The sequence below is a fragment of the Durio zibethinus genome, chromosome 7 (assembly GCF_047325235.1).
Source record: "Durio zibethinus cultivar Kanyao isolate XHJ-2024 chromosome 7, ASM4732523v1, whole genome shotgun sequence".
Taxonomy (NCBI): Eukaryota; Viridiplantae; Streptophyta; class Magnoliopsida; order Malvales; family Malvaceae; genus Durio; species Durio zibethinus.
In genome coordinates, this window is record NC_143168.1 from 8128006 (window position 1) to 8153735 (window position 25730).

General features: G+C 49.3%; 1 protein-coding gene and 1 pseudogene across 1 annotated transcript; both read right to left on the reverse strand.

The window, feature by feature from the left end:
• Positions 1-9234: 9234 nt before the first annotated feature.
• On the reverse strand, positions 9235-20750 carry LOC111300409 (uncharacterized). Its single transcript, XM_089764321.1, has 5 exons — positions 20708-20750; positions 20570-20664; positions 19935-19997; positions 19559-19822; positions 9235-10461 (listed from the first exon to the last, which is right to left on the reverse strand). The coding sequence occupies exons 1-5, from the start codon at positions 20748-20750 to the stop codon at positions 9430-9432; spliced, it is 1497 nt and encodes a 498-aa protein (XP_089620447.1). The 3' UTR covers positions 9235-9429.
• Positions 20751-20838: 88 nt separating this feature from the next.
• Positions 20839-22970, reverse strand: LOC149517987 (uncharacterized; annotated as a pseudogene).
• Positions 22971-25730: the final 2760 nt, after the last annotated feature.

A 25730-nucleotide genomic window follows, 5' to 3' on the forward strand; every position in this document is an offset into this window, starting at 1 on the left:
ATTCTGCCTTTTCTGTCAGCTGAGCGCCCGTACGCCCATTTTGTGGGTTGGCTTAGGCATAGGGAGTTCATTCCATGTCTAAGCTCAAGTCGGACCAAGGGTTGTGGTAACGGGACCAACAGCACGCAGAAGGGGACCGGTTCGATCCTCGACTTACGCATTATGCCTCTCCGATCTGCTCAACGCCCGCACACTCGTTTCATGGGTTGACTTAGGCATACGAAGTTCATCCCCAGTCTAAGCATACGAAGTCCATTCCCAGTCTAAGATCGGATCGGATCGAGGGTTACGGCAACAAGATCGACAGCATGTAAGGGGGGACCGGGCCGATCCCCAGCTTGCGCATTCTACCTCTATGATCAGCTGAGCACCCGTACGCCCTTTTCGTGGGTTGGCTGAGGCATAGGGAGTTCATTCCATGTCGAAGCCCTCGTCGGACCTAGGGTTGTGGCAGCTGGACCTGCAACATGCAGGGGGGACCGGGTTGATCCCCGGCTTGTGCATTCTGTCTCTCCGATCGGCTGAGCGCCCACACGTCCGTTTCGTGGGTTGGCTTAGGCATAAGGAGTTCATTCCATGTCTAAGCACCAATCAGACCGAGGGTTGTGGCAGCGGGATCGACAGCACGCAGAGGGGGACCGGGTCGATCCCCGGCTTATGCATTATGCCTCTTCGATCGACTCAGTCTCGCACGCTCGTTTCGTGGGTTAACTTATTCATACAGAGTTCATTCCCAGTCTAAGATCAGACTGGATTGAGGGGTGCGGTGTAGGTTCGACAGCATGCAGGGTTGACCGGGCTAATCCCCGGCTTGCGCGTTCTACCTCTCCGGCCGACTGAGTGCCCGCACGCTCGTTTCGTGGGTTGGCTTAGGCATACGGAGTTCATTCCATGTCTACACATATGGAGTTCTTTCCCAGTCTAAGATTTTGAGTCACGGTGCACATGCTGGGCTCGGGCATGTGCTGGTGTCACATTTTTTTTGCTCGGGGCACCATCGTCGGAGCATCGTCGGAGAGCCTAACCGGTGGCATTGGGGGTTCCGGCGATTGGGTGGGTGTGCACACATGATGTGCGATGGGTGCTGGTACTTGGCCCTTATATTGGCTCCCTATCCCTCACCAAACCTCGAGAACTCACACCCCCTTAAAGAGCATTTGAGATTTTATAGGTTTGCTGTCAGTAGCCATTAAAGTGTCTAAAATCGGGACACTTTTTTCAAACGATCACAAAATCTTCTCCACTTCAAGTTTTTAGCTGAATGTTTTTATCCATGCCAACAAAAATACAAGGATCACCACGACCAAATTTGGGGACAAAACTCTTTCTAAAAAAATTTTTAAAAGTCCCGAATCGTAAAAGGTTTCGAAAATCGTGAAAAATAAAAAATGGGTCATCTTGCCGCGAAACTTGAAATGAAGGCTTAGGGGACCATTGTATGAATTTACAAGCCATAAAAAAGGCATTGGCACAGCAGAAATATGAAGATGTGCTTGAACCCACCTACCACCCGTTCAATCCCTGACTTGCGCATCCTCCCTTTCTGGTCAGCTGAGCGCTCGCACGCTCGTTTTGTGGGTTGACTTAGGCATATAGAGTTCATCCCCAGTCTAAGCATACAGAGTTCATTCCCAGTCTAAGATCGGATCGAATCGAGGGTTACGATAACAGGATCGGCAGCATGCAGGGGGGATTGGGTCGATCCTCGGCTTGCGCATTCTACTTCTCCGGTCGGTTGAGCGCCTGCACGCCCGTTTTGTGGGTTGGCTTAGGCATAGGGAGTTCATTCCATGTCTAACCCCCAGTCTGATCGAGGTTTGTGGCAGCGAGATCAGTAGCACACAAAGGGGGACCGGGCCGATCCCCGACTTGTGCATTATGCCTCTTCGGCAGGCTTAGTGCCTGCACATTCATTTCGTGGGTTGACTTATGCATACGAAGTTCATTCCTAGTCTAAGATCGGATCGGACCGAGGGTTGCAACAGCAGTATCGATAGCACGCAGGGGGGACCAGACCGATCCCCGACTTGCGCATTCTACCTCCTCGACTAGCTGAGCGCCTGCACACTCGTTTCGTGGGTTGGCTTACGCATACCGAGTTCATTCCCAGTCTAAGATCAGACCGAATCAAGGGTTGTTGCAGCAGGACTAGCGGTAGGATCGACAACACGCATGGGGGATCGGGTCGATCCTCGGCTTATGCATTCTGTCTCTCCAGTTGACTGAGCACCCGTACGCTCGTTTCATGGGTTGGATTAGGCATACAGAGTTCATTCCATGTCTAAGCCTCGGCCAGACCGAGGGTTGTGGTAGCAGGACTGACAGTGGGATCGGTAGCACGAAGAGGGGGATCGGGCTGATCACCATCTTGCGCATTATGCCTCTCCGGTCAACCTTTCCGGCACGCTCATTTCATGGGTTGAATTAGGCATACAGAGTTCATTCCTAGTCTAAGATCAGAGCGAACGAAAGGTTGCGACAGCGGGACTGACAGCACACAGAAGGGGATCGGACCGATCCCTGGCTTGCGCATTATGCCTCTTCGGCCGACTCAGCACCCGCACGCTCTTTTCGTGGGTTAACTTAGGCATATGGAGTTTATTCCCAATCTAAGATCGGACCGGACCGAGGGTTAGGGTAGCAGGATCGACAACACGCAGAAAGGGACCAGATCGATCCCTGACTTGCGCATTCTGCCTCTCCGATTGGCTGGGTGCCCGTACACTCGTTTTGTGGGTTGGTTTAGGCATACAGAGTTCATTCGATGTCTAAGCATATGGAGTTCATTCCCAGTCTAAGATCATACCGGACCGAAGGTTGTGGTAGTAAGACCAGCAGCAGGATCGACAGCACGCAAGAGGGGATCGGGCCGATCCTCGGCTTGTGAATTCTGCCTCTCCAGTCGACTGAGCAGCCGCACGCTTGTTTCATGGGTTGGCTTAGGCATACGAAGTTCATTCCATGTCGAAGCCCCAGTCAGACTAAGGGTTATGGTAGTAAGACTGGCAGTGGGATCGACAGCACGTAGAGGGGGACCGGGCTGATCTTCGACTTGCGCATTATGCCTCTCTGGATGGCCTCTCCGGATGACTGAGCGTCCATACGCTCATTTCGTGGGTTGACTTAGGCATATGGAGTTCATCCCTAGTCTAAGCATACGGAGTTCATTCCCAGTCTAAGATCAGACTGGATCGAGGGTTGCGGCAGTAGGACCAGCAATAGGATCGACAGCACGCAGGGTGGACCAAGCCAATCCCTAGCTTGCGCATTCTGCCTCTCCGGTCAGCTGAGTGCCCGCATGCCCGTTTCGTGAATTGGCTTAGGCATAAGGAGTTCATTCCATGTCTAAGCCCCAACCGGACCGAGGGTTGTGGCAGTAGGACCAACAATGGGATCGACAGCACGTAGAGGGGGATCGAGCTGATCCCCGGCTTGCACATTATGCCACTTCGAACGTCCTCTCCGATCGGCTAAGCGCCCACACGCTCATTTCATGGGTTGACTTAGGCATACGGAGTTCATCTCCAGTCTAAGCATACAGAGTTCATTCCCAATCTAAGATCAGACCGAACTGAGGGTTGCGATAGCAGGACCAGCAACAAGATCGACAGCATATAGGGTGGACCAGGCTGATCCCCGGCTTACGCATTCTGCCTCTCCGGTCGGCTGAGCGCCCGCACGCCCGTTTCATGGGTTGGCTTAGGTATAAAGAGTTCATTCCATGTCTAAGCCCCAGCCAGACCAAGGGTTGTGGTAGCGGGACTGACAGCATGTAGAGAGGGACTAGGCCGATCCCTGGCTTGCGCATTATGCCTCTCCGACCGGCTCAGCACCCGCACTCTCGTTTCATGGGTTGACTTAGGCATACAGAGTTCATTCCCAATCTAAGATTGGATTGGACCGAGCATTGCGGTAGCAAGATCGATAGCACGTAGGGGGGACTGGGATGATCCCTAGCTTGGACATTCTGCCTCTCCGGCCGGTTGAGCGCCCGCATGCTCATTTCATGGGCTGGCTTAGGCATACGGAGTTCATTCCATGTCCAAGCATACGGAGTTCATTCCTAGTCTAAGACCAGACCGGATCGATAGTTGCGGCAACAGGACTAGCAGTAGGATCAACAGCACATAGGGGGGATCGGGCCAATCCCCAGCTTGCGCATTCTGCCTCTGCGGTCAGTTAAGTGCCTGTACACTCATTTCGTGGGTTGGCTTAGGCATACGGAGTTCATTCCATGTCTAAGCCCCAGTCGAACCGAGGGTTGTGGCAGCAGGACCGGTAACGGGATCGGCAGCACGTAGAGGGGGATCAGGCTGATCCCCGACTTGCGTAATAGGCCTCTCCGACTAGTCTCTTCGATCAGCTAAGAGCCCGTATGCTCGTTTCGTGGGTTGACTTAGGCATACAGAGTTCATCCCTAGTCTAAGCATGCAGAGTTCATTCCCAGTCTAAGATCGGACCGGATCGAGGGTTGTGACAGCAGGATCGGCAGCACGTAGGGGGGACCAAGCTGATCCCCGGCTTGCTCATTCTGCCTCTCCGATCGACTGAACGCCCGCACGACCGTTTTGTGGGTTGGCTTAGGCATAGGGAGGTCATTCCACGTCTAAGCCGTAGCCAGACTGAGGGTTATGGTAGCGGGACTGGCAGCACGCAGAGGGGGACCAAGTCGATCCCCGGCTTGCAATTATGCCTCTCCGATCGGTTCAGTGCCCACACTTTCATTTCGTGGGTTGACTTAGGCATACGAAATTCATTCCCACTCTAAGATCGAACCAGACCGAGGGTTGTGGCAACAGGACTGGCAGCGGGATTGGCAACACACAGAGGGGGACCGAGCTGATCCCCGGCTTGCGCATTATGCCTCTTCGGACATCCTCTCCGGTCAGCTGAGCACCCACACGCTCGTTTCGTGGGTTGACTTAGGCATACGGAGTTCATCCCAAGTCTAAGCATACGGAGTTCATTCCCAGTCTAAGATCGGATCGGACTAAGGGTTGTGATAGCAGGACCAGCAGCAGGATTGACAGCATGCAGGGTGGACCGTGCCGACCCCGACTTGTGCATTCTGCCTCTTTGACCAGCTAAGCGCTCACACGCTCGTTTCGTGGGTTAGCTTAGGTATACGGAGTTCATTCCACGTCTAAGCGTACGGAGTGCATTCTTAGTCTAAGATTTTGAGCCACGGTGCACATGCTGGGCTCGAGCATGTGCTGGTGCCGCATTTTTTTCACCCAGGGCACCATCGTCGAAGCATCACAGGAGAGGCTAACCGACGGCATTGGGGGTTTCGGTGATTAGGGGGCCGGGGGGTGTGCACACATGATGTGCGATGGGTGCTGGTACTTGGCCCTTATATTGGCCCCCTATCCCTCATCAAACCTTGAGAACTCACACCCCCCTTAAAGAGCATTTGAGATTTTATAGGTTTGCTGCCAGTAGCCATTAAAGTGTCTGAAATGGGGACACTTTTTTCAAATGGTCACAAAATCTTCTGCACTTCGAGTTCTTCGTTTAATTTTTTTGTGCATGCCAAAAAAATACAAGGATCACCTCTACCAAATTTGGGGACAAAACACTTTTTAAAAAAATTTTAAAAAATCCTGAATCGTAAAAAGTTTCAAAAATTGTGAAAAATAGAAAACGGGTCGTCTTGCCACAAAACTTCACATGAAGGGTTAGGGGACCATTGTATGAATTTACAAGCCATAAAAATGGCATTGGAATGGCAAAAATATGAAGATGTGCTTGAACCCACCTACCACCCGTTCAATCCCCGGCTTACGCATCCTGCCTCTCTAGTCGGTTGAGCGCCCGCACGGTCGTTTTATGGGTTCACATAGGCATACGGAGTTCATCCCCAATCTAAGCATACGAAGTTCATTCCCAGTCTAAGATCGGACCAGATTGAGGGTTATGACAGCAGGATCGATAGCACGTAAGGGGGACCGGGCCGATCCCCGGCTTGCGCATTCTGCCTCTTCGACCGGCTGAGCACCTGCACATCCGTTTCATGGGTTGGCATAGGCGTAGGGAGTTCATTCCAAGCCTAAGCCCCAGCCGAACCGAGGGTTGTGGCAGCGGGACTGGCAGCATGCAGAGGGGGATCGGGCCGATCCCCAGCTTGCGCGTTATGCCTCTCCAACTGGCTCAGCGCCCGCACGCTCGTTTCATGGGTTGGCTTAGGCATACGGAGTTAATTCCCAGTCCAAGATCGGATCAGACCAAGGGTTGCAGGAGCAGGTTCGACAGCACGTAGGGGGGACTGGGCCAGTCCATAGCTTGCGTATTCTGCCTCTCTGGCTAGTTAAGCGTTCGCACGCTCGTTTCGTGGGTTGGCTTAGGCATACGGAGTTCATTCCATGTCTAAGCATATGGAGTTCATTCCCAATCTAAGATTGGACCGGACCGAGGGTTGTGGTAGCAGGACCAGCAACAGGATCGACAACATGCAGGGGGGACCGAGGCCATCCCCGGCTTGCACATTCTGCCTCTCAGTCGGCTGAGCGCCCGCACACTCGTTTCATGGGTTGGCTTAGGCATACGGAGTTCATTCCATGTCTAAGCATATAGAGTTCATTCTCAATCTAAGATCAGACCGGACCGAGGGTTTTGGCAGTAAGACCAGCAGCAGGATCGATAGCACGCAGGGGAAACCAGGGCCATCCCCGGCTTGCGCATTCTGCCTCTCTGGCCGGTTGAGCGCCCACATACTCGTTTCATGGGTTGGCTTAGGCATTTGGAGTTCATTCCATGTCTAAGCCCCAGCCGAACCGAGGGTTGTGCTAGTAGGACCGACAGCGGGATCGATAGCACGCAGAGGGGCATCGAGCTGATCCTCAGCTTGCATATTATGCCAACGAAAATACAAGGATCACCTCTACCAAATTTGGGAACAAAACTCTTTCTAAAAAAATTTAAAAAAATCCCAAACCGTAAAAAGTTTCGAAAATCATGAAAAATAGAAAACGGGTCGTCTTGCCACGAAACTTCACTTGAAGGCTTAGGGGACCATTGTATGAATTTACAAGCCATAAAAATGGCATTGGCAGGGCAGAAATATGAAGATGTGCTTGTGTCGTGGGCTCCGACCTTAGACTCAGAATCCGTGCGGCCTTAGGCTTGGAATCTCCTCTTTTGTACCTAAGTCAACCTAAAACACAAGTGTGCGGGCACTAGAACAATGGGAAGGGCTGATTACACAAGTTAAAGAGAAACAAGATGAACAAGACAGAATTCTAGAAATGCTCTTGTATTCCCTGAAACAGAAGTGTTTGATGGTGTACAAATGAGGGTGGAGCAACCCTCTATTTATAGTTAAGGCTCCAACTACAACTTAATGGCAATATCCCTAGAATAAAGGCTAAAATCATGGGATTACAATCAATCAGGATGCTAACTCCTGATTTTTAGGGTCAACCAAATCTGCTAGGATGCTCCTGCTGGTCTGCCTGCTTCCCAAAGCTTCCCTTGCATGTCCAACACCTTAGGCCCTTCTAGATGTGGTGCGGGTAGCTTGTATGCCAGGCCTTAGTCTCACGGGCTGGCCTACAAGTCGGGCGGGCATTCTGAACTCGTTTGGTAGGCTTTGTGCACAGATACCCGCCAGCATGCCAGGTCTGCAGGCCTTAACTTTTGGCTCGCCTATTGGTGCGCCTGATGTGCCTGGCGTGCCCACCTAGGGCAAGACATTCTCCCCCACTTGATTGCGCAATGCCCTTGTTGCGTCTTTCGCATGGTACTGCCTGATCTGGTCCTCGAACTACCATAAATCATCTGCTGGTTCCCAGCTCGCTTCACTATCTAGAAGTCCCTTCCAGTGCACCAAGTACTTTTGTCTTGGCTGATAATTCTTCCGTCTCACCTCTAGGTTAGCTATGATGCTGTGGACCTCCTTCTCATATGAGGCCCTTACTCTCAATGGTGCACGCTTTGACTCTGCCCGTCCTGGATCTCCCTCATCCTTATGAAACGGCTTGAGCATGCTTACATGGAACACCGTGTGTACCCTCAGCTTGGGTGGCATATCCAGCTTGTAGGCAACCTTGCCTACCCTCTTGACTACTCGGAAAGGTCCCTCATACCTCTGGACTAGGTGTTTGTGCAGCCCCCTATGGCGCACAATGGGATGCAGCTTCACCAACACCAAGTCTCCAACCTGGAACTACTTCTTCCAAGGATAGAAAACCCAAGGATCTAAACCAAGCAACTGACTCAACCTCACAAGACCTCCCTGGCCTCTCAAAGAAAAGTGGTCGGCGGAAAAAGTCCAAAGACTCCTCTGTTGATGGATCCTCCTGGCGGTACAGAACCCAGGACTTCGATACTGGATCCGAGTCAGGGTCTGTATCTGGCGCCCTAGAGGAACGACGTAGTAATGCTTCAGGTTTTAAAGAAAGGGAAGGTACCTGAGAAAATTATTGTTTTTGGTTGGTAAGCATTGGCACTACTAGCTAGACTCTTTTGCTTTAGTGGAAACCAAGAAGAGTTACATACTTTTTTTTTGTTTCTTTTCCCACCTCAGGGAAACCTTGTATGATCAAAGATCCATTGGAATTAATTGTTGAAACTTGAAACTGATTCTGTGATTCAATTTTCAATGAAGGAAAAGTTTCATTGCGAAATATTAATTTTTTTCATGGTGCATGCATCAATTACTCCATAATTTTTATATTGTGCTGAGCCTTCATGAATCATGATTAATGCTCTTAAACAACAGCTTTTTCTCGAGAGTTGCATCAAGTCATGACACAAATATCGATGCTTTCTCTAAGTATGTCTTAATGGCTGAGCCAGAATCTGGTTAGCTTACTACTTTATTCCTGCTTGCGTTGCATCACAAGAAAAACGAAACTAGGTTACTCCTGATAATATCTACTTTCCCTCAAAACTAAAACTAAATTGAAGAGAAGGGTTAGCTGAAGGATTGAAGCAAATCTAACACCAAAAACTAGTTGGCAAAATGCAAAAAAATTTATTTTTTTCCCTAAAAATCAAATAAATAGGCAAGCTGATCCATAGTTAAACAATTTCCTATCTAAAATAAAATGGAAAACTGATGAATATTTGAAACCAAAAGGGTAAAAGGTGGTCATTTTCACTTTGCACAAAATAGATACTTCTACTCATCAGTAGTATATATATCCTGACTCACTGTAGTATATATATCCTGACTCATTTCTATCAGACTATCAGTTACTACAATAGGAGCATCTCCAGATACAAATTGTTTTTTGTTTAAAAAAAATGCTGGTGAAGTGGATAATTAGCAACAAAACAATAATATAACTACTTGTCATTGATTCATTGACCAAAACCAAACAGAAAAACAAAAGTAATTACATCATTTTAACCACTGCAGTACGGTGCCAACAAACGCCCAAAAATTCCTATTAACGAGTCAGTATTAACTTGTTTCTGTAAGATCTATCAGTATTTTTCCTTGCTCTTTGATGATAAACAATCAAAACAAAACCACAAAAACCCCCAAAACAGAAACAAAACATGAAAAGAAGATGATAACAGACCAGAATAAGAACCACCAATGAAGAGGACAGGATTGGGAATGTCTGGCTTGCTGCATTTCTTTAATTCTCCAAAGCTACCGTGAATGCTTTTACCATGGCTCAATTTCTCATCAACACACAGTTCTGGATTACCTTTTAACCTCAGCTTTTCACCAACCTTAGCAGTAAATTTAGTAGAGAAAGGAACTCTTCCACTCAGATTGTTGTTTTCCAAATTGATTTCACTTACAAATTCTAAGAACCCAAACTCCTCAGGCACTTTCCCTTCAAGATTGTTATTATCGAGTACTAAATAACACAAGTTTGTCAAATACACCCCCATGGAAGCTGGAATTCCCCCAACCAATCCCATACCAGAAAATCCTATCCCCAGAATACCCCCTAGCTTTTCCCATATTTCTGGTATCTCCCCTCCTAGTAAATTTCCACTCAAATACACCTCTTTCAAAATGGGCATTTCAGCAAAAAACAAAGGAATCCCAAAGTTACCGAAACGGCTAAAACTCAAATCCAAGAACTCCAAACCCTGTAAGTTACTCAAGCTCTCTGGGATTTTACCAGAAAACCCATTTAAACTCAAGTCTAGCTCCAAAAGCTGAGTGAGATTACCAACTGAACAAGGGACATTTCCATCAACATCGTTTCCACTTAAGTCCAAAACTTTCAGTTTCTTCAACTTAGAAAAATTAACAGAAACCTGTCCACTAAGCTTGTTTCTTGATAGTGTAATCTCTTCAACGTTAACCAAATCACCAATCCCATCTGGGATACTCCCATAAATTCCATTTCCAGTCAAAACCAGCCTCTTCAAACTTGTGAAATTTTGAATGATGCCACTGAGAGGACTAACAAAAGCTGGGTTGTGTAGACCCACTGGGATGCCACTGAAATCCCGCCTCTTTTGGTCTGCCCACTTCTTCGACCTCTTAGCCGCCTTGTGTAGACAAACTCTGACCAAGTCAGTTTGCTCCTACCATGCCTTGGCAAACTTGTATGCTGCTAGATTTGGCCTTATATAACCTGCAGCAATCGAATCGGGTGTTAGTGGTTGTTGCCCTGTCACAACTTCAAATGGGCTCTGGTTCGTTGCCTCGCTCCTTTGCAAGTTGTAGGAAAACTATGCAATATCTAACAGCTTTGGCCAGTCCCTTTGTGTGGCACTCACATAGTGCCTGAGGTAGACCTCCAATAGTCCATTCACTAATTCTGTCTGCCCATCGGTCTGCGGATGCATGCTGGTGGAAAAGTTCAAGTCTGACCCCAACAGCTTGAACAACTCAGTCCAGAACCTGCCCGTGAAACACCCATCCCGATCACTAACAATGGTCCTTGGCACTCCCCAGTACTTAACCATGTTTTTCAGGAACAATCGAGCTACCTCCTCAGCTGGGCACTCCTTGGTTGCTAGAATGAAAATTCCATACTTGGAAAACTTGTCCACCACTACCATGATGCTTCCAAACCCTTCTGCTTTGGGTAGACTGACTATAAAGTCCAGAGAAACACTCTCCCATGGTCATTCTGGCACTGGCAATGGCTCCAAGAGACCGTCTGGTTTCTTGAGCTCCACTTTGTCCTATTGGCACACAAGACAAGTCTTCCCATAGGCCTCCACATCGTCCCTCATGTGCGGCCAGTAGTATCAGTCCTCGATCAGTACCAAGGTGCGACTCACTCTGGGGTGTCCAGCCCACCTTGCATCAAGGCATTCTTGCAAAACTTCCTTGCGGAGTCTTCCTGTGCTGTGGCACAAACAGTCTATTGCCTCTAGTGTACAATAAGCCATCTTGCAAGCATACGGAGTTCGTTCCTAATCTAAGATCGGATCGGACCGAGGGCAGTAGAGGCGGCAACACGTAGGAGGGACCGGGTCGATCATCGGCTTGTGCATTCTGCCTCTTCTGTTGGCTGAGCGTCCGTACGCCCGTTTCATGGGTTGGCTTAGGCATAGGGAGTTTATTCCATGTCTAAGCTCAAGTCGGACCGAGGGTTGTGGTGGCGGGACGAACAGCACGCAGAAGGGGATCGGTTCGATCCTTGACTTACGCATTATGCCTTTTCGACCGGCTCAACGCCCGCATGCTCGTTTCATGGGTTGACTTAGGCATACGAAGTTCATCCCCAGTCTAACCATACGAAGTCCATTCCCAGTCTAAGATCGGATCGGATCGAGGGTTGTAGCAACAAGATTGAAAGCATGTAAGGGGGGACCGGGCCGATCCCCGGCTTGCGCATTCTACCTCTCCGATCAGCTGAGCACCCGTACGCCCTTTTCGTGGGTTGGCTGAGGCATAGGGAGTTCATTCCATGTCGAAGCCCCCGTCGGACCGAGGGTTGTGGCAGCTAGACCTGCAACACGTAGGGGGGACCGGGTCGATCCCCGGCTTGCGCATTCTATCTCTCCGGTCGGCTGAGCGCCCGCACGCCCGTTTCATGGGTTAGCTTAGGCATAGGGAGTTCATTCCATGTCTAAGCCCCAACCGGACCGAGGGTTGTGGTAGCGGGACCGACAACACGCAGAGGGGGACCGGGTCAATCCCCGGCTTACGCATTATGCCTCTTTGACTGACTCAGTGCTCGCACGCTCGTTTCGTGGGTTAACTTATGCATACAGAGTTTATTCCCAATCTAAGATCAGACTGGATTGAGGGGTGCGGTGCAGGTTCGACAGCATGTAGGGTTGACCGGGCCAATCCCCAGCTTACGCATTCTACCTCTCCGACCGACTGAGTGCCCGCACCCTCGTTTCGTGGGTTGGCTTAGGCATACGGAGTTCATTCCACGTCTACGCATACGGAGTTCTTTCCCAGTCTAAGATTTTGAGCCATGGTGCACATGCTGGGCTCGGGCATGTGCTGGTGTCACATTCTTTTTGCTTGGGGCACCATCGTCGGAGCATCACCAGAGCATCGTCGGAGAGCCTAACCGATGGCATTGGGGGTTCCGACGATTGGGTGGGTGTGCACACATGATGTGCGATGGGTGCTGTTACTTGGCCCTTATATTGGCTCCCTATCCCTCACCAAACCTCGAGAACTCAGACCCCCTTAAAGAGCATTTGAGATTTTATAGGTTTGCTGCCAGTAGCCATTAAAGTGTCTAAAATGGGGACACTTTTTTCAAACGATCACAAAATCTTCTCCACTTCAAGTTTTTAGCTGAATGTTTTTATCCATGCCAACAAAAATACAAGGATCACCTCGACCAAATTTGGGGACAAAACTCTTTCTAAAAAAATTTTTAAAAGTCCCGAATCGTAAAAGGTTTCAAAAATCGTGAAAAATAGAAAACGGGTCGTCTTGCCACGAAACTTCAAATGACGGCTTAGGGGACCATTGTATGAATTTACAAGCCATAAAAAAGGCATTGGCATAGCAGAAATATGAAGATGTGCTTGAACCCACCTGCCACCCGTTCAATCCCCGACTTGCGCATCCTGCCTTTCTGGTCGGCTGAGCGCTCGCACGCTCGTTTTGTGGGTTGACTTAGGCATACAGAGTTTATCCCCAGTCTAAGCATATAGAGTTCATTCATAGTCTAAGAGCGGATCAGACCGAGGGTTACGATAGCAGGATCGACAGCACGTAGGGGGGATCGGGTCGATCCCTGGCTTACGCATTCTGCCTTTCCAGTCGGCTGAGCGCCTGCACACCCGTTTTGTGGGTTGCCTTAGGCATAGGGAGTTCATTCCATGTCTAACCCCTAGTCTAATCGAGGTTTATGGCAGTGAGATCAGCAGCACACAAAGGGGGACCGGGCCGATCCCCGGCTTGTGCATTATGCCTCTTCGACCGGCTTAGTGCCCGTACATTCATTTCGTGGGTTGACTTATACATACGAAGTTCATTCCTAGTCTAAGATCGAACCGAACCAAGGGTTGCGGTAACAGTATCGATAGCACGTAGGGGGGACCGGGCTGATCCCCGGCTTGAGCATTCTACCTCTCCAACTAGCTGAGTGCCTGCACACTCGTTTCATGGGTTGGCTTACGCATACCGAATTCATTCCCAATCTAAGATCAGACCGGATTAAGGGTTGCGGCAGCAGGACCAGTGATAGGATCGACAACACACATGGGGGACCGAGTCGATCCTTGGCTTACGCATTCTGTCTCTCCAACTGACTGAGCACCTGCACGCTCATTTCATGGGTTGGATTAGGCATACAGAGTTCATTCCATGTCTAAGCCCCAGCTAGACTGAGGGTTGTGGTAGCAGGACCGACAGTGGGATCGATAGCACGAAGAGGAGGATCGGGCTGATCACCATCTTACGCATTATGCCTCTCCGGTCGGCCTCTCCGGCATGCTCATTTTGTGGGTTGAATTAGGCATACGAAGTTCATTCCTAGTCTAAGATTAGAGCGAACGAAGGGTTGTGACAGCGGGACTGACAGCACACAGAAGGGGATCAGACCGATCCCTGGCTTACGCATTATGCCTCTTCGACCGGCTCAGCACCCGCACGCTCGTTTCGTGGGTTAACTTAGGCATATGGAGTTCATTCCCAATCTAAGATCAGACCGGACCGAGGGTTACGGTAGCAGGATCGACAACACATAGGAAGGGACCGGGCCAATCCCCGACTTGTGCATTCTACCTCTCCGATCGGTTGGGTGCCCACACACTCGTTTTATGGGTTGGCTTAGGCATACGGAGTTCATTTCATGTCTAAGCATATGGAGTTCATTCCCAGTCTAAGATCGTACCGGACCGAAGGTTGTGGTAGTAAGACCAGCAGCAGGATCGACAGCACGCAAGGGGGGATCAGGCCGATCCTCGGCCTGCGAATTCTGCCTCTCCGGTCGATTGAGCAGCCGCACGTTTGTTTCATGGGTTGGCTTAGGCATACGAAGTTCATTCCATGTCTAAGCCCCAGTCAGACCAAGGGTTGTGGCATCAAGACCGGCAGCGGGATCGGTAGCACGTAGAGGGGGACCGGGTTGATCCTTGACTTGCGCATTATGCCTCTCTGGACGGCCTCTCCGGTCGACTGAGCGCCCATACGCTCGTTTCGTGGGTTGACTTAGGCATATGGAGTTCATCCCCAGTCTAAGCATACGGAGTTCATCCCCAGTCTAAGATCGGACTGGACCGAGGGTTGCGGCAGTAGGACCAGCAGTAGGATCGGCAGCACGCAGGGTGGACCGAGCCAATCCCTAGCTTGTGCATTCTGCCTCTCCGGTCAGCTGAGTGCCCGCAGGCCCGTTTCGTGAATTAGCTTAGGCATAAGGAGTTCATTCCATGTCTAAGCCCCAATCGGACCGAGGGTTGTGGCAGCAGGACCAGCAGTGGGATTGACAGCACGTAGAGGGGGACCGAGCTGATCCCCGACTTGCACATTATGCCACTTCGAACATCCTCTCCGGTCGGCTAAGCGCCCACATGCTCATTTCATGGGTTGACTTAGGCATACGGAGTTCATCTCCAGTCTAAGCATACAGAGTTCATTCCCAGTCTAAGATCGGACCGGACTGAGGGTTGCGATAGTAGGACCAGCAACAGGATCGACAGCATGCAGGGTGGACCGGGCCGATCCCCGGCTTGCGCATTCTGCCTCTCCGATCAACTGAGCGCCCACACGCCCATTTTGTGGGTTGGCTTAGGCATAAGGAGTTCATTCCATGTCTAAGCCCCAGCCAGACCAAGGGTTATGGCAGCGGGACTGACAGCATGTAGAGAGGGACTAGGCTGATCCCTGGCTTGCGCATTATGCCTCTCCGACCGGCTCAACACCCGCACTCTTGTTTCTTGGGTTGACTTAGGCATACGGAGTTCATTCCCAATCTAAGATTGGATTGGACTGAGCATTGTGGTAGCAGGATCGACAGCACGTAGGGGGGACTGGGCTGATCCCCAGCTTAGACATTCTACCTTTTCGATCGGTTGAGCGCCCGCACGCTCATTTCATGGGTTGGCTTAGGCATACGGAGTTCATTCCATGTCCAAGCATACGAAGTTCATTCCTAGTCTAAGATCAGACCGGATCGATAGTTGCGGTAACAGGACTAGCAGTAGGATCAATAGCACGTAGGGGGGATCGGGCCGATCCCCAGCTTGCGCATTCTGCCTCTGCAGTAGGTTGAGCGCCCGTACGCTCATTTCGTGGGTTGGCTTAGGCATACGAAGTTCATTCCATGTCTAAGCCCCAGTCGAACCGAGGGTTGTGGCAACAGGACCTGTAACAAGATCGGCAGCACATAGAGGGGGACTGAGGTGATCCCCGACTTGCGTAATATGCCTCTCCGACTGGTCTCTTCAATCGGCTAAGAGCCTGTATGCTCGTTTCGTGGGTTGACTTAGGCATACGGAGTTCATCCCTAGTCTAAGCATGCAGAGTTCATTCCCAGTCTAAGATCAGACCGGATCGAGGTTTGTGACAGCAGGATCGGTAGCACGCAGGGGGGACCAGGCTGATCCCCGGGTTGCTCATTCTGCCTCTCCGATCGACTAAACGCCCGCACGCCTGTTTCGGGGGTTGGCTTAGGCATAGGGAGGTCATTCCATGTCTAAGCCGTAGCCAGACCGAGGGTTATGGCAGCGGGACTGGCAGCACGCAGAGGGGGACCAAGTCGATCCCCGGCTTGCGATTATGCCTCTCTAACCGGTTCAGTGCCCACACTTTCATTTCGTGGGTTGACTTAGGCATACGAAGTTCATTCCCAATCTAAGATCGGACTGGACCGAGGGTTGTGGCAGCAGGATCGGCAGCGGGATTGGCAGCACATAGAGGGGGACCGAGCTAATCCCCGGCTTGCGCATTATGCCTCTTCGGACATCCTCTCCGGTCAGCTGAGCACCCACATGCTCGTTTCATGGGTTGACTTAGGCAGACGGAGTTCATCCCCAGTCTAAGCATACAGAGTTCATTCCCAGTCTAAGATCGGATTGGACTAAGGGTTGTGATAGCAGGACCAGCAGCAGGATTGACAGCATGCAGGGTGGACCGTGCCGACCCCGACTTGTGCATTCTGCCTCTCCGTTTGGCTAAGCGCCCGCACGCTCGTTTCGTGGGTTGGCTTAGGTATACAGAGTTCATTCCACGTCTAAGCATACGGAGTGCATTCTCAGTCTAAGATTTTGAGCCACGGTGCACATGATGGGCTCGAGCATATGCTGGTGCCGCATTTTTTTCGCCCAGGGCACCATCGTTGAAGCATCACAGGAGAGCCTAACCGGCGGCATTGGGGGTTTTGGTGATTAGGGGGCCGGGGGGTGTGCGCACATGATCTGCGATGGGTGCTGGTACTTGGCCCTTATATTGGCCCCCTTAAAGAGCATTTGAGATTTTATAGGTTTACTGCCAGTAGCCATTAAAGTGTCTGAAATAGGGACACTTTTTTCAAATGGTCACAAAATCTTTTGCACTTCGAGTTTTTCGCTAAATTTTTTTGTGCATGCCAAAAAAATACAAGGATCACCTCTAACAAATTTGGGGACAAAACACTTTTTAAAAAAATTTTAAAAAATCCCGAACCGTAAAAAGTTTCAAAAATTGTGAAAAATAGAAAATGGGTCATCTTGCCATGAAACTTCACATGAAGGGTTAGGGGACCATTGTATGAATTTACAAGCCATAAAAATGGCATTGGAATGGCAAAAATATGAAGATGTGCTTGAACCCACCTACCACCCGTTCAATCCTTGGCTTGCGCATCTTGCCTCTCTAGTCGGTTGAGCGCCCGCACGGCCGTTTTATGGGTTGACATAGGCATACGAAGTTCATCCGCAATCTAAGCATATGGAGTTCATTCCCAGTCTAAGATCAGACCAGATCGAGGGTTACGACAGCAGGATCGACAGCACGCAAGGGGGACCGGGCCGATGCCCGGCTTTCTCATTCTGCCTCTCCAACCGGCTGAGCACCCGCACATCTATTTCGTGGGTTGCCGTAGGCGTAGGGAGTTCATTCCAAGCCTAAGCCCCAGCCGGATCGAGGGTTATGGCAGCGGGACTGGTAGCACGCAGAGGGGGATCAGGCCGATCCCCGGCTTGTGTGTTATGCCTCTCCGGCTGGCTCAGCGCCCGCACGCTCGTTTCGTGGGTTGGCTTAGGCATAAGGAGTTAATTCCCAGTCCAAGATCGGATCAGATTGAGGGTTTCAGGAGCAGGTTCGACAGCACACAAAGGGGACTGGGTCGATCCACAACTTTCGTATTCTGCCTCTCCGGCCAGTTGAGCGTCCGCACGCTTGTTTCGTGGGTTGGCTTAGGCAGACGTAGTTCATTCCATGTCTAAGCATATGGAGTTCATTCCCAATCTAAGATCAGACCAGATCGAGGGTTGCGACAGCAGGACCAGCAGCAGGATCGACAACATGCAGGGGGGGATCGAGGCCATCCCCGGCTTACGCATTCTGCCTCTCCAGTCGACTGAGCACCCGCACGCTCGTATCGTGGGTTCGCTTAGGCATACTGGGTTCGCTTAGGCATACGGAGTTCATTCCATGTCTAAGCATATAGAGTTCATTCCTAATCTAAGATCAGATCGGATCGAGGTATTTGGTAGTAGGACCAACAGTAGGATCGATAGCACACAGAGGGGACCAGGGCTATCCCCGGTTTGCGCATTCTGCCTCTCTGGCCGACTGAGCACCCACACGCTCGTTTCATGGGTTGGCTTAGGCATACGGAGTTCATTCCATGTCTAAGCCCCAGTCGAACCGAGGGTTGTGCTAGTAGGACTGGCAGCGGGATCGATAGCACGCAGAAGGGCATCGGGTTGATCCCCAGCTTGCATATTATGCCAATGAAAATACAAGGATCACCTCTACCAAATTTGCGAACAAAACTCTTTCTAAAAAAATTTTAAAAAATCCCAAACCGCAAAAAGTTTCAAAAATCATGAAAAATAGAAAACGGGTCGTCTTGCCACGAAACTTCACTTGAAGGCTTAGGGGACCATTGTATGAATTTACAAGCCATAAAAATGGCATTGGTAGGGCAGAAATATGAAGATGTGCTTGTGTCATTGGCTCCGACCTTAGACTCAGAATCCGTGCGGCCTTAGGCTTGGAATCTCCTCCTTTGTACCTAAGTCAACCTAAAACACAAGCGTGCGGGCACTAGAATAATGGAAAGGGCTGATTACACAAGTTAAAGAGAAACAGGATGAACAAGACAGAATTCTTGAAATGCTCTTGTATTCCCTGAAACAGAAGTGTTTGATGGTGTACAAATGAGGGTAGAGCAGCCCTCTATTTATAGTTAAGGCTCCAGCTACAACTTAATGGCAATATCCCTAGAATAAAGGCTAAAATCATGGGATTACAATCAATCAGGATGCTAACTCCTGATTTTTAGGGTCAACCAAATCTGCCAGGATGCTCCTGTTGGTCTGCCTGCTTCCAAAAGCTTCCCTTGTATGTCCAACACCTTAGGCCCTTCTGGATGTGGTGCGGGCAGCTTGTATGCCAGGCCTTAGTCTCACGGGCTAGCCTACAAGTCGGGCGGGCATTCTGAACTCGTTTGCTAGGCTTTGTGCACAGATACCCGCTAGCATGCCTGGTCTGCAGGCCTTAACTTCTGGCTCGCCTGTTGGTGCGCCTGATGTGCCTGGTGTGCCCACCCAGGGCATGACATTCTCCCTCACTTGATTGCGCAATGCCCTTGTTGCGTCTTCCGCATGGTACTGCCTGATCTGGTCCCCGAACTACCATAAGTCATCTGCTGGTTCCCAGCTCGCTTCACTGTCTGGAAATCCCTTTCAGTGCACTAAGTACTTTTGTCTTGGCTAATAATTCTTCCGTCTCACCTCCAGGTTAGCTATGATGCTGTGGACCTCCTTCTCATATGAGGCCCTTACTCTCAATGGTGGACACTTTGACTCTGACCGTCCTGGATCTCCCTCATCCTCATGGAACGGCTTGAGCATGCTCACATGGAACATCAGGTGTACCCTCAGCTTGGGTGGCATATCCAGCTTGTAGGCAACCTTGCCTACCCTCTTGACTACTCGAAAAGGTTCCTCATACCTCTGGACTAGGTGTTTGTCCAGCCCCCTATGGCGCACAATGGGATGCAGCTTCACCAACACCAAGTCTCCAACCTGGAACTACTTCTTCCAAGGATAGAAAACCCAAGGATCCAAACCAAGCAACTGACTCAACCTCACAAGACCTCCCTGGCCTCCCAAAGAAAAGTGGTCGGTGGAAAAAGTCCAAAAACTCCTCTGTTGACGGATTCTCCAGGCGGCACAGAACCCAGGACTTCGATACTGGATCCGAGTCAGGGTCTGTATCTGGCGCCCTAGAGGAACGACGTAGTAATGCTTCAGGTTTTGAAGAAAGGGAAGGTACCTGAAAGAATTATTGTTTTTGGTTGGTAAACATTGGCACTACTAGCTAGACTCTTTTGCTTTAGTGGAAACGAAGAAGAGTTACATACTTTTTTTTTTGTTTCTTTTCCCACCTCAGGGAAACCTTGTATGATCAAAGATCCATTGGAATTAATTGTTGAAACTTGGAACTGATTCTGTGATTCAGTTTTCAATGAAGGAAAAGTTTCATTGCGAAATATTAATTTTTTTCATGGTGCATGCATCAATTACTCCGTAATTTTTATATTGAGCTGAGCCTTCATGAATCATGATTAATGCTCTTAAACAATAGCTTTTTCTCGAGAGTTGCATCAAGTCATGACACAAATATCGATGCTTTCTCTAAGTATGTCTTAATGGCTGAGCTAGAATCTGGTTAGCTTACTACTTTATTCCTGCTTGCATTGCATCACAAGAAAAATGAAACTAGATTGCTCCTGATAATATCTACTTTCCCTCAAAACTAAAACTAAATTGAAGAGAAGGGTTAGCTGAAGGATTGAAGCAAATCTAACACCAAAAACTAGTTGGCAAAATGCCAAAAAAATTATTTTTTTCCCTAAAAATCAAATAAATAGGCAAGCTGATCCATAGTTAAACAATTTCCTGTCTAAAATAAAATGGAAAACTGATGAATATTTGAAACCAAAAGGGTAAAAGGTGGTCATTTTCACTTTGCACAAAATAGATACTTCTACTTATCAGTAGTATATATATCCTGACTCACTGTAGTATATATATCCTGACTCATTTCTATCAGACTATCAGTTACCACAATAGGAGCATCTCTAGATACGAATTGTTTTTTGTTTAAAAAAAATGCTAGTGAAGTGGATAATTAGCAACAAAACAATAATATAACTACTTGTCATTGATTCATTGACCAAAACCAAACAGAAAAACATCATTTTAACCACTGCAGTACAGTGCCAACAAACGCCCAAAAATTCCTATTAACGAGTCAGTATTAACTTGTTTCTGTAAGATCTATCAGTATTTTTCCTTGCTCTTTGATGATAAACAATCAAAACAAAACCACAAAAACCCCTAAAATAGAAACAAAACATGAAAAGAAGATGATAACAGACCAGAATAAGAACCACCAATGAAGAGGACAGGATTGGGAATGTCTGGCTTGCTGCATTTCTTCAATTCTCCAAAGCTACCGTGAATGCTTTTACCATGGCTCAATTTCTCATCAACACACAGTTCTGGATTACCTTTTAACCTTAACATTTCACCAACCTTAGCAGTAAATTTAGCAGAGAAAGGAACTCTTCCACTCAGATTGTTGTTTTCCAAATTGATTTCACTTAAAAATTCCAAGAACCCAAACTCCTTAGGCACTTTCCCTTCAAGATTGTTATTATCGAGTACTAAATAACACAAGTTTGTCAAATGCACCCCCATGGAAGCTGGAATTCCCCCAACCAATCCCATACTAGAAAATCTTATCCCCAAAATACCCCCTAGCTTTTCCCATATTTCTGGTATCTCCCCTCCTAGTAAATTTCCACTTAAATACACCTCCTTCAATCTGGGCATTTCAGCAAAAAACAAAGGAATCCCAAAGTTACCGAAATGGCTAAAACTCAAATCCAAGAACTCCAAACCCTGTAAGTTACTCAAGCTCTGTGGGATTTTACTAGAAAACCCATTTGAACTCAAGTCTAGCTTCAAAAGCTGAGTGAGATTACCAACTGAACAAGGGACATTTCCATTAACATCATTTCCACTTAAGTCCAGAACTTTCAGTTTCTTTAACTTAGAAAAATTAACGGAAACCTGTCCACTAAGCTTGTTTCTTGATAGTGCAATCTCTTCAACGTTAACCAAATCACCAATCCCATCTGGGATACTCCCATAAATTCCATTTCCAGTCAAAACCAGCCTCTCAAACTTGTGAAATTTTGAATGATGCCACTGAGAGGACCAACAAAAGCTGGGTTGTGTAGACCCACTGGGATGCCACTGAAATCCCACCTCTTTTGGTCTGCCCACTTCTTTGACCTCTTAGCCGCCTTATGTAGACAAACTCTGACCAAGTCAGTTTGCTCCTGTCATGCCTTGGCAAACTTGTATGCTGTTGGATTTGGCCCTGTATAACCTGCAGCAATCGAACTGGGTGTTAGTGGTTGTTGCCCTGTCACAACTTCAAATGGGCTCTGGTTCGTTGCCTCGCTCCTTTGCAAGTTGTAGGAAAACTGTGCAATATCTAACAGCTTTGGCCAGTCCCTTTGTGTGGCACTCACATAGTGCCTGAGGTAGACCTCCAATAGTCCATTCACTCATTCTGTCTGCCCATCGGTCTACGGATGCATGCTAGTGGAAAAGTTCAAGTCTGACCCTAACAGCTTGAACAACTCAGTCCAGAACCTGCCTGTGAAACAGTCGTCCCGATCACTAACAATGGTCTTCGACACTCTCCAGTACTTAACCATGTTCTTCAGGAACAATCGAGCTACCTCCTCGGCTGGGCACTCCTTGGTTGCTGGAACGAAAATTCCATACTTGGAAAACTTGTCCACCATTACCATGATGCTTCCAAACCCTTCTGCTTTGGGTAAACCGACTATAAAGTCTAGAGAAACACTATCCCATGGTCGCTCTGGCACTAGCAATGGCTCCAAGAGACCGTCTGGTTTTTTAAGCTCCACTTTGTCCTGTTGGCACACAAGACAAGTCTTCCCATAGGCCTCCACATCGTCCCTCATGTGCGGCCAGTAGTATCTGTCCTCGATCAGCACCAAGGTGTGACTCACTTCGGGATGTCCAGCCCACCTTGCATTATGGCATTCTTGCAAAACTTCCTTGCGGAGCTTCCCGTGCTGCGGTACAAACAGTCTATTGCCTCTAGTGTACAATAAGCCATCCTGCAACCAAAATTGCCTAGTCTTACCTTATTGGGCGCACTCCATCAAAGCCTTAGCTATAGGATCATGCGTAAGTCCCTCCTTGATGTGTGGCACCAGTGACCCCTCTGGTTGGCTAATGGCAGCAAGGTTAGCCTTTCTGCTTAAGGCGTCTGCCACTAGGTTCGCCTGTCCTGGCTTGTACTCCATCTGGAAATCAAATTCTACAAAAAAATCTTGCCATCTCACTTGCTTGGGTGACAGCTTCTTCTGCATCTAGAAGTAGCTGGTCGCCACATTGTTCGTCCTCACCATGAACCTCGACCCCAACAGGTAATGGCGCCAAGTGCATAAGTAGTGCACCACTGCAGTCATCTTCTTCTCTTGGACTATGTACCTGCATTCAGTCTCGTTCAGCTTCTTGCTGTCGAACGCGACTGGACGTCCCTCCTGTATCAACACGCCCCCTATGGCAAAGTCTGATGCATCCGTATGTACCTCATACGGCTTGGCATGATCGATCCCTGACTTGCGCATTCTGCCTCTCCGATCGACTGAGCACCTGCATGCTCGTTTTGTGGGTTGGCTTAGGCATATGGAGTTCATTCCATGTCCAAGCATACGGAGTTCATTCCCAATCTAAGATCAGATCAGACCGAGGGTTACGGCAGCAGGACCTGCAGCAGGATCGGTAGCATGCAAGAGGGCACCGGGCCGATCCTCGTCTTGCGCATTCTGCCTCTCCGGTTGACTGAGCACCCGCTCGCTCATTTCATGGGTTGGCTTAGGCATACGGAGTTCATTCCATGTCTAAGCCCCAGCCGGACTGAGGGTTGTGGCAGCAGGATCGACAACGAGATTGGCAGCACGTAAAGGGGGACCAGACTGATCCCCGGCTTCCGCATTATGCCTCTCCGATCGACTGAGCACCCGTACACTCGTTTCATGGGTGGACTTAGGCATACGGAGTTCATCCCCAGTCTAAGTATACGGAGTTCATCCCCAGTCTCAGTATATGGAGTTCATTCCCAGTCTAAGATCAGATCAGATCGAGGGTTGCGACAGCAGGATCGACAACACACAGGGGGACCGGGCCGATCCCTAGCTTGCGCATTCTGCCTCTCCGGCCAGCTGAGCACCCGTACGCCCGTTTTGTGGGTTTGCTTAGGCATAGGGAGTTCATTCCATGTCTAAGCCCTAGCCGGACCGAGGGTTGTGGCAGCAGGACCGGCAGCATGCAGAGTGGGACTAGGTCGATCCTCGGCTTACGCATTATGCCTCTTCGGCCTGCTCAATGCCCGCATGCTCATTTCGTGGGTTGACTTATGCATACGGAGTTCATTCCCAATCTAAGATCAGATCTGACCGAGGGTTGCAGTAGCAGGATCGACAGCATACAGGGGGAACCGGGCCGATCCCCGGCTTGCGCATTCTGCCTCTCCGAACGGCTGAGCACCCGCTTGCTCATTTCGTGGGTTAGCTTAGGCATACGGAGTTCATTCCATGTCTAAGCATACGGAGTTCAATCCTAGTCTAAGATTTTGAGCCACGATGCACATGCTGGGCTTGGGCATGTACTGGTGCCACATTTTTTTCGCTCGGGGCACCATCGCCAGAGCATCGCTGGGGCATCACCGGAGAGCCTAACCGACAACATTGGGGTTTTGACGATTGGGGGGGCCGGGGGGTGCACGAACATGATGTGTGATGGGTGCTGGTACTTGGCCTTTCTAGTGGCCCCCTATCCCTCATCAAACCTCGAGAACTCACACCCCCTTAAAGAGCATTTGAGATTTTATAGGTTTGCTGCCAGTAGCCATTAAAGTGTCTGAAATGGGGACACTTTTTTCAAACGGTTACAAAATCTTCTCCACTTCGAGTTTTTAGCTGAATTTTTTTGTGCATGCCAAAAAAAATACAAGGATCACCTCTACCAAATTTGGGGACAAAAACCTTTCTAAAAAAATTTAAAAAAATCCCAAACCATAAAAAGTTTTGAAAATCGTGAAGAATAGAAAACGGGTCATCTTGCCATGAAACCTCACACGAAGGCTTAGGGGACCATTTTATGAATTTACAAGCCATAAAAATGGCATTGGCATGACAGAAATATGAAGATGTGCTTGAACCCACTTACCACCCGTTCGATCCTCGGCTTGCACATCCTACCTCTCTAGTCGGCTGAACGCTTGCATGCTCGTTTCATGGGTTGACTTAGGCATACGGAGTTCATCCTCAGTCTAAGCATACAGACTTCATTCCCAGTCTAAGATCAGACCAGACCAAGGGTTGTGACAGCAAGATCGGTAGCACGCAAGAAGGATCGAGTCGATCCCCGACTTGTGCATTCTGCCTCTCCAGTCGGTTGAGCATCCGCACGCCTGTTTCATGGGTTGGCTTAGGCACAGGGAGTTCAGTCAATGTCTAAGCCCCAGTTCGATCGAGGGTTGTGGCAGTGGGACCGACAACACGAAGAGGGGGATCGTGCCGATCCCCAACTTACGGATTATGCCTCTTCGGTCGGCTCAATGCCTGTACACTCGTTTTGTGGGATGACTTATGTATACGGAGTTCATTCACAGTCTAAGATCAGACCAGACCGAGGGTTGTGGTAGAAGGATTGACAGCAAGCAGGAGGGATTGGGTCGATCCCCGACTTGCGCATTCTGCCTCTCCAATCGACTGAGCACCTACATGCTCGTTTTGTGGGTTGGCTAAGGCATATGGAGTTCATTCCATGTCCAAGCATACGGAGTTCATTCCCAATCTAAGATCGGATCAGACCGAGGGTTACGGTAGCAGAACCTACAGCAGGATCGGTAGCACGTAAGGGGGCACTGGACCGATCCTCGTCTTGCGCATTCTACCTCTCCGGTTGACTGAACACCCGCTCGCTCATTTCATGGGTTGGCTTAGGCATACGGAGTTCATTCCATGTCTAAGCCCCAGCCGGACCGAGGGTTGTGGTAGCAGGACTGACAGCGGGATTGGCAGCATGCAAAGGGGGACCAGACAGATCCCCGACTTACGCATTAT

Bases quoted from the DNA above. Each gene is read 5' to 3' on its own strand.
- LOC111300409 (XM_089764321.1), bottom strand. From the start codon at position 20,750: ATGATGTTTTTCTGTTTGGTTTTGGTCAATGAATCAATGACAA. The intron at 19,998-20,569 runs GTGAGTCAGGAT...ACTGAATCACAG, and splicing joins GTCAGGATATATATACTACA to AATCAGTTCCAAGTTTCAAC. The intron at 19,823-19,934 runs GTGGGAAAAGAA...TAATTCTTTCAG, and splicing joins TCATACAAGGTTTCCCTGAG to GTACCTTCCCTTTCTTCAAA.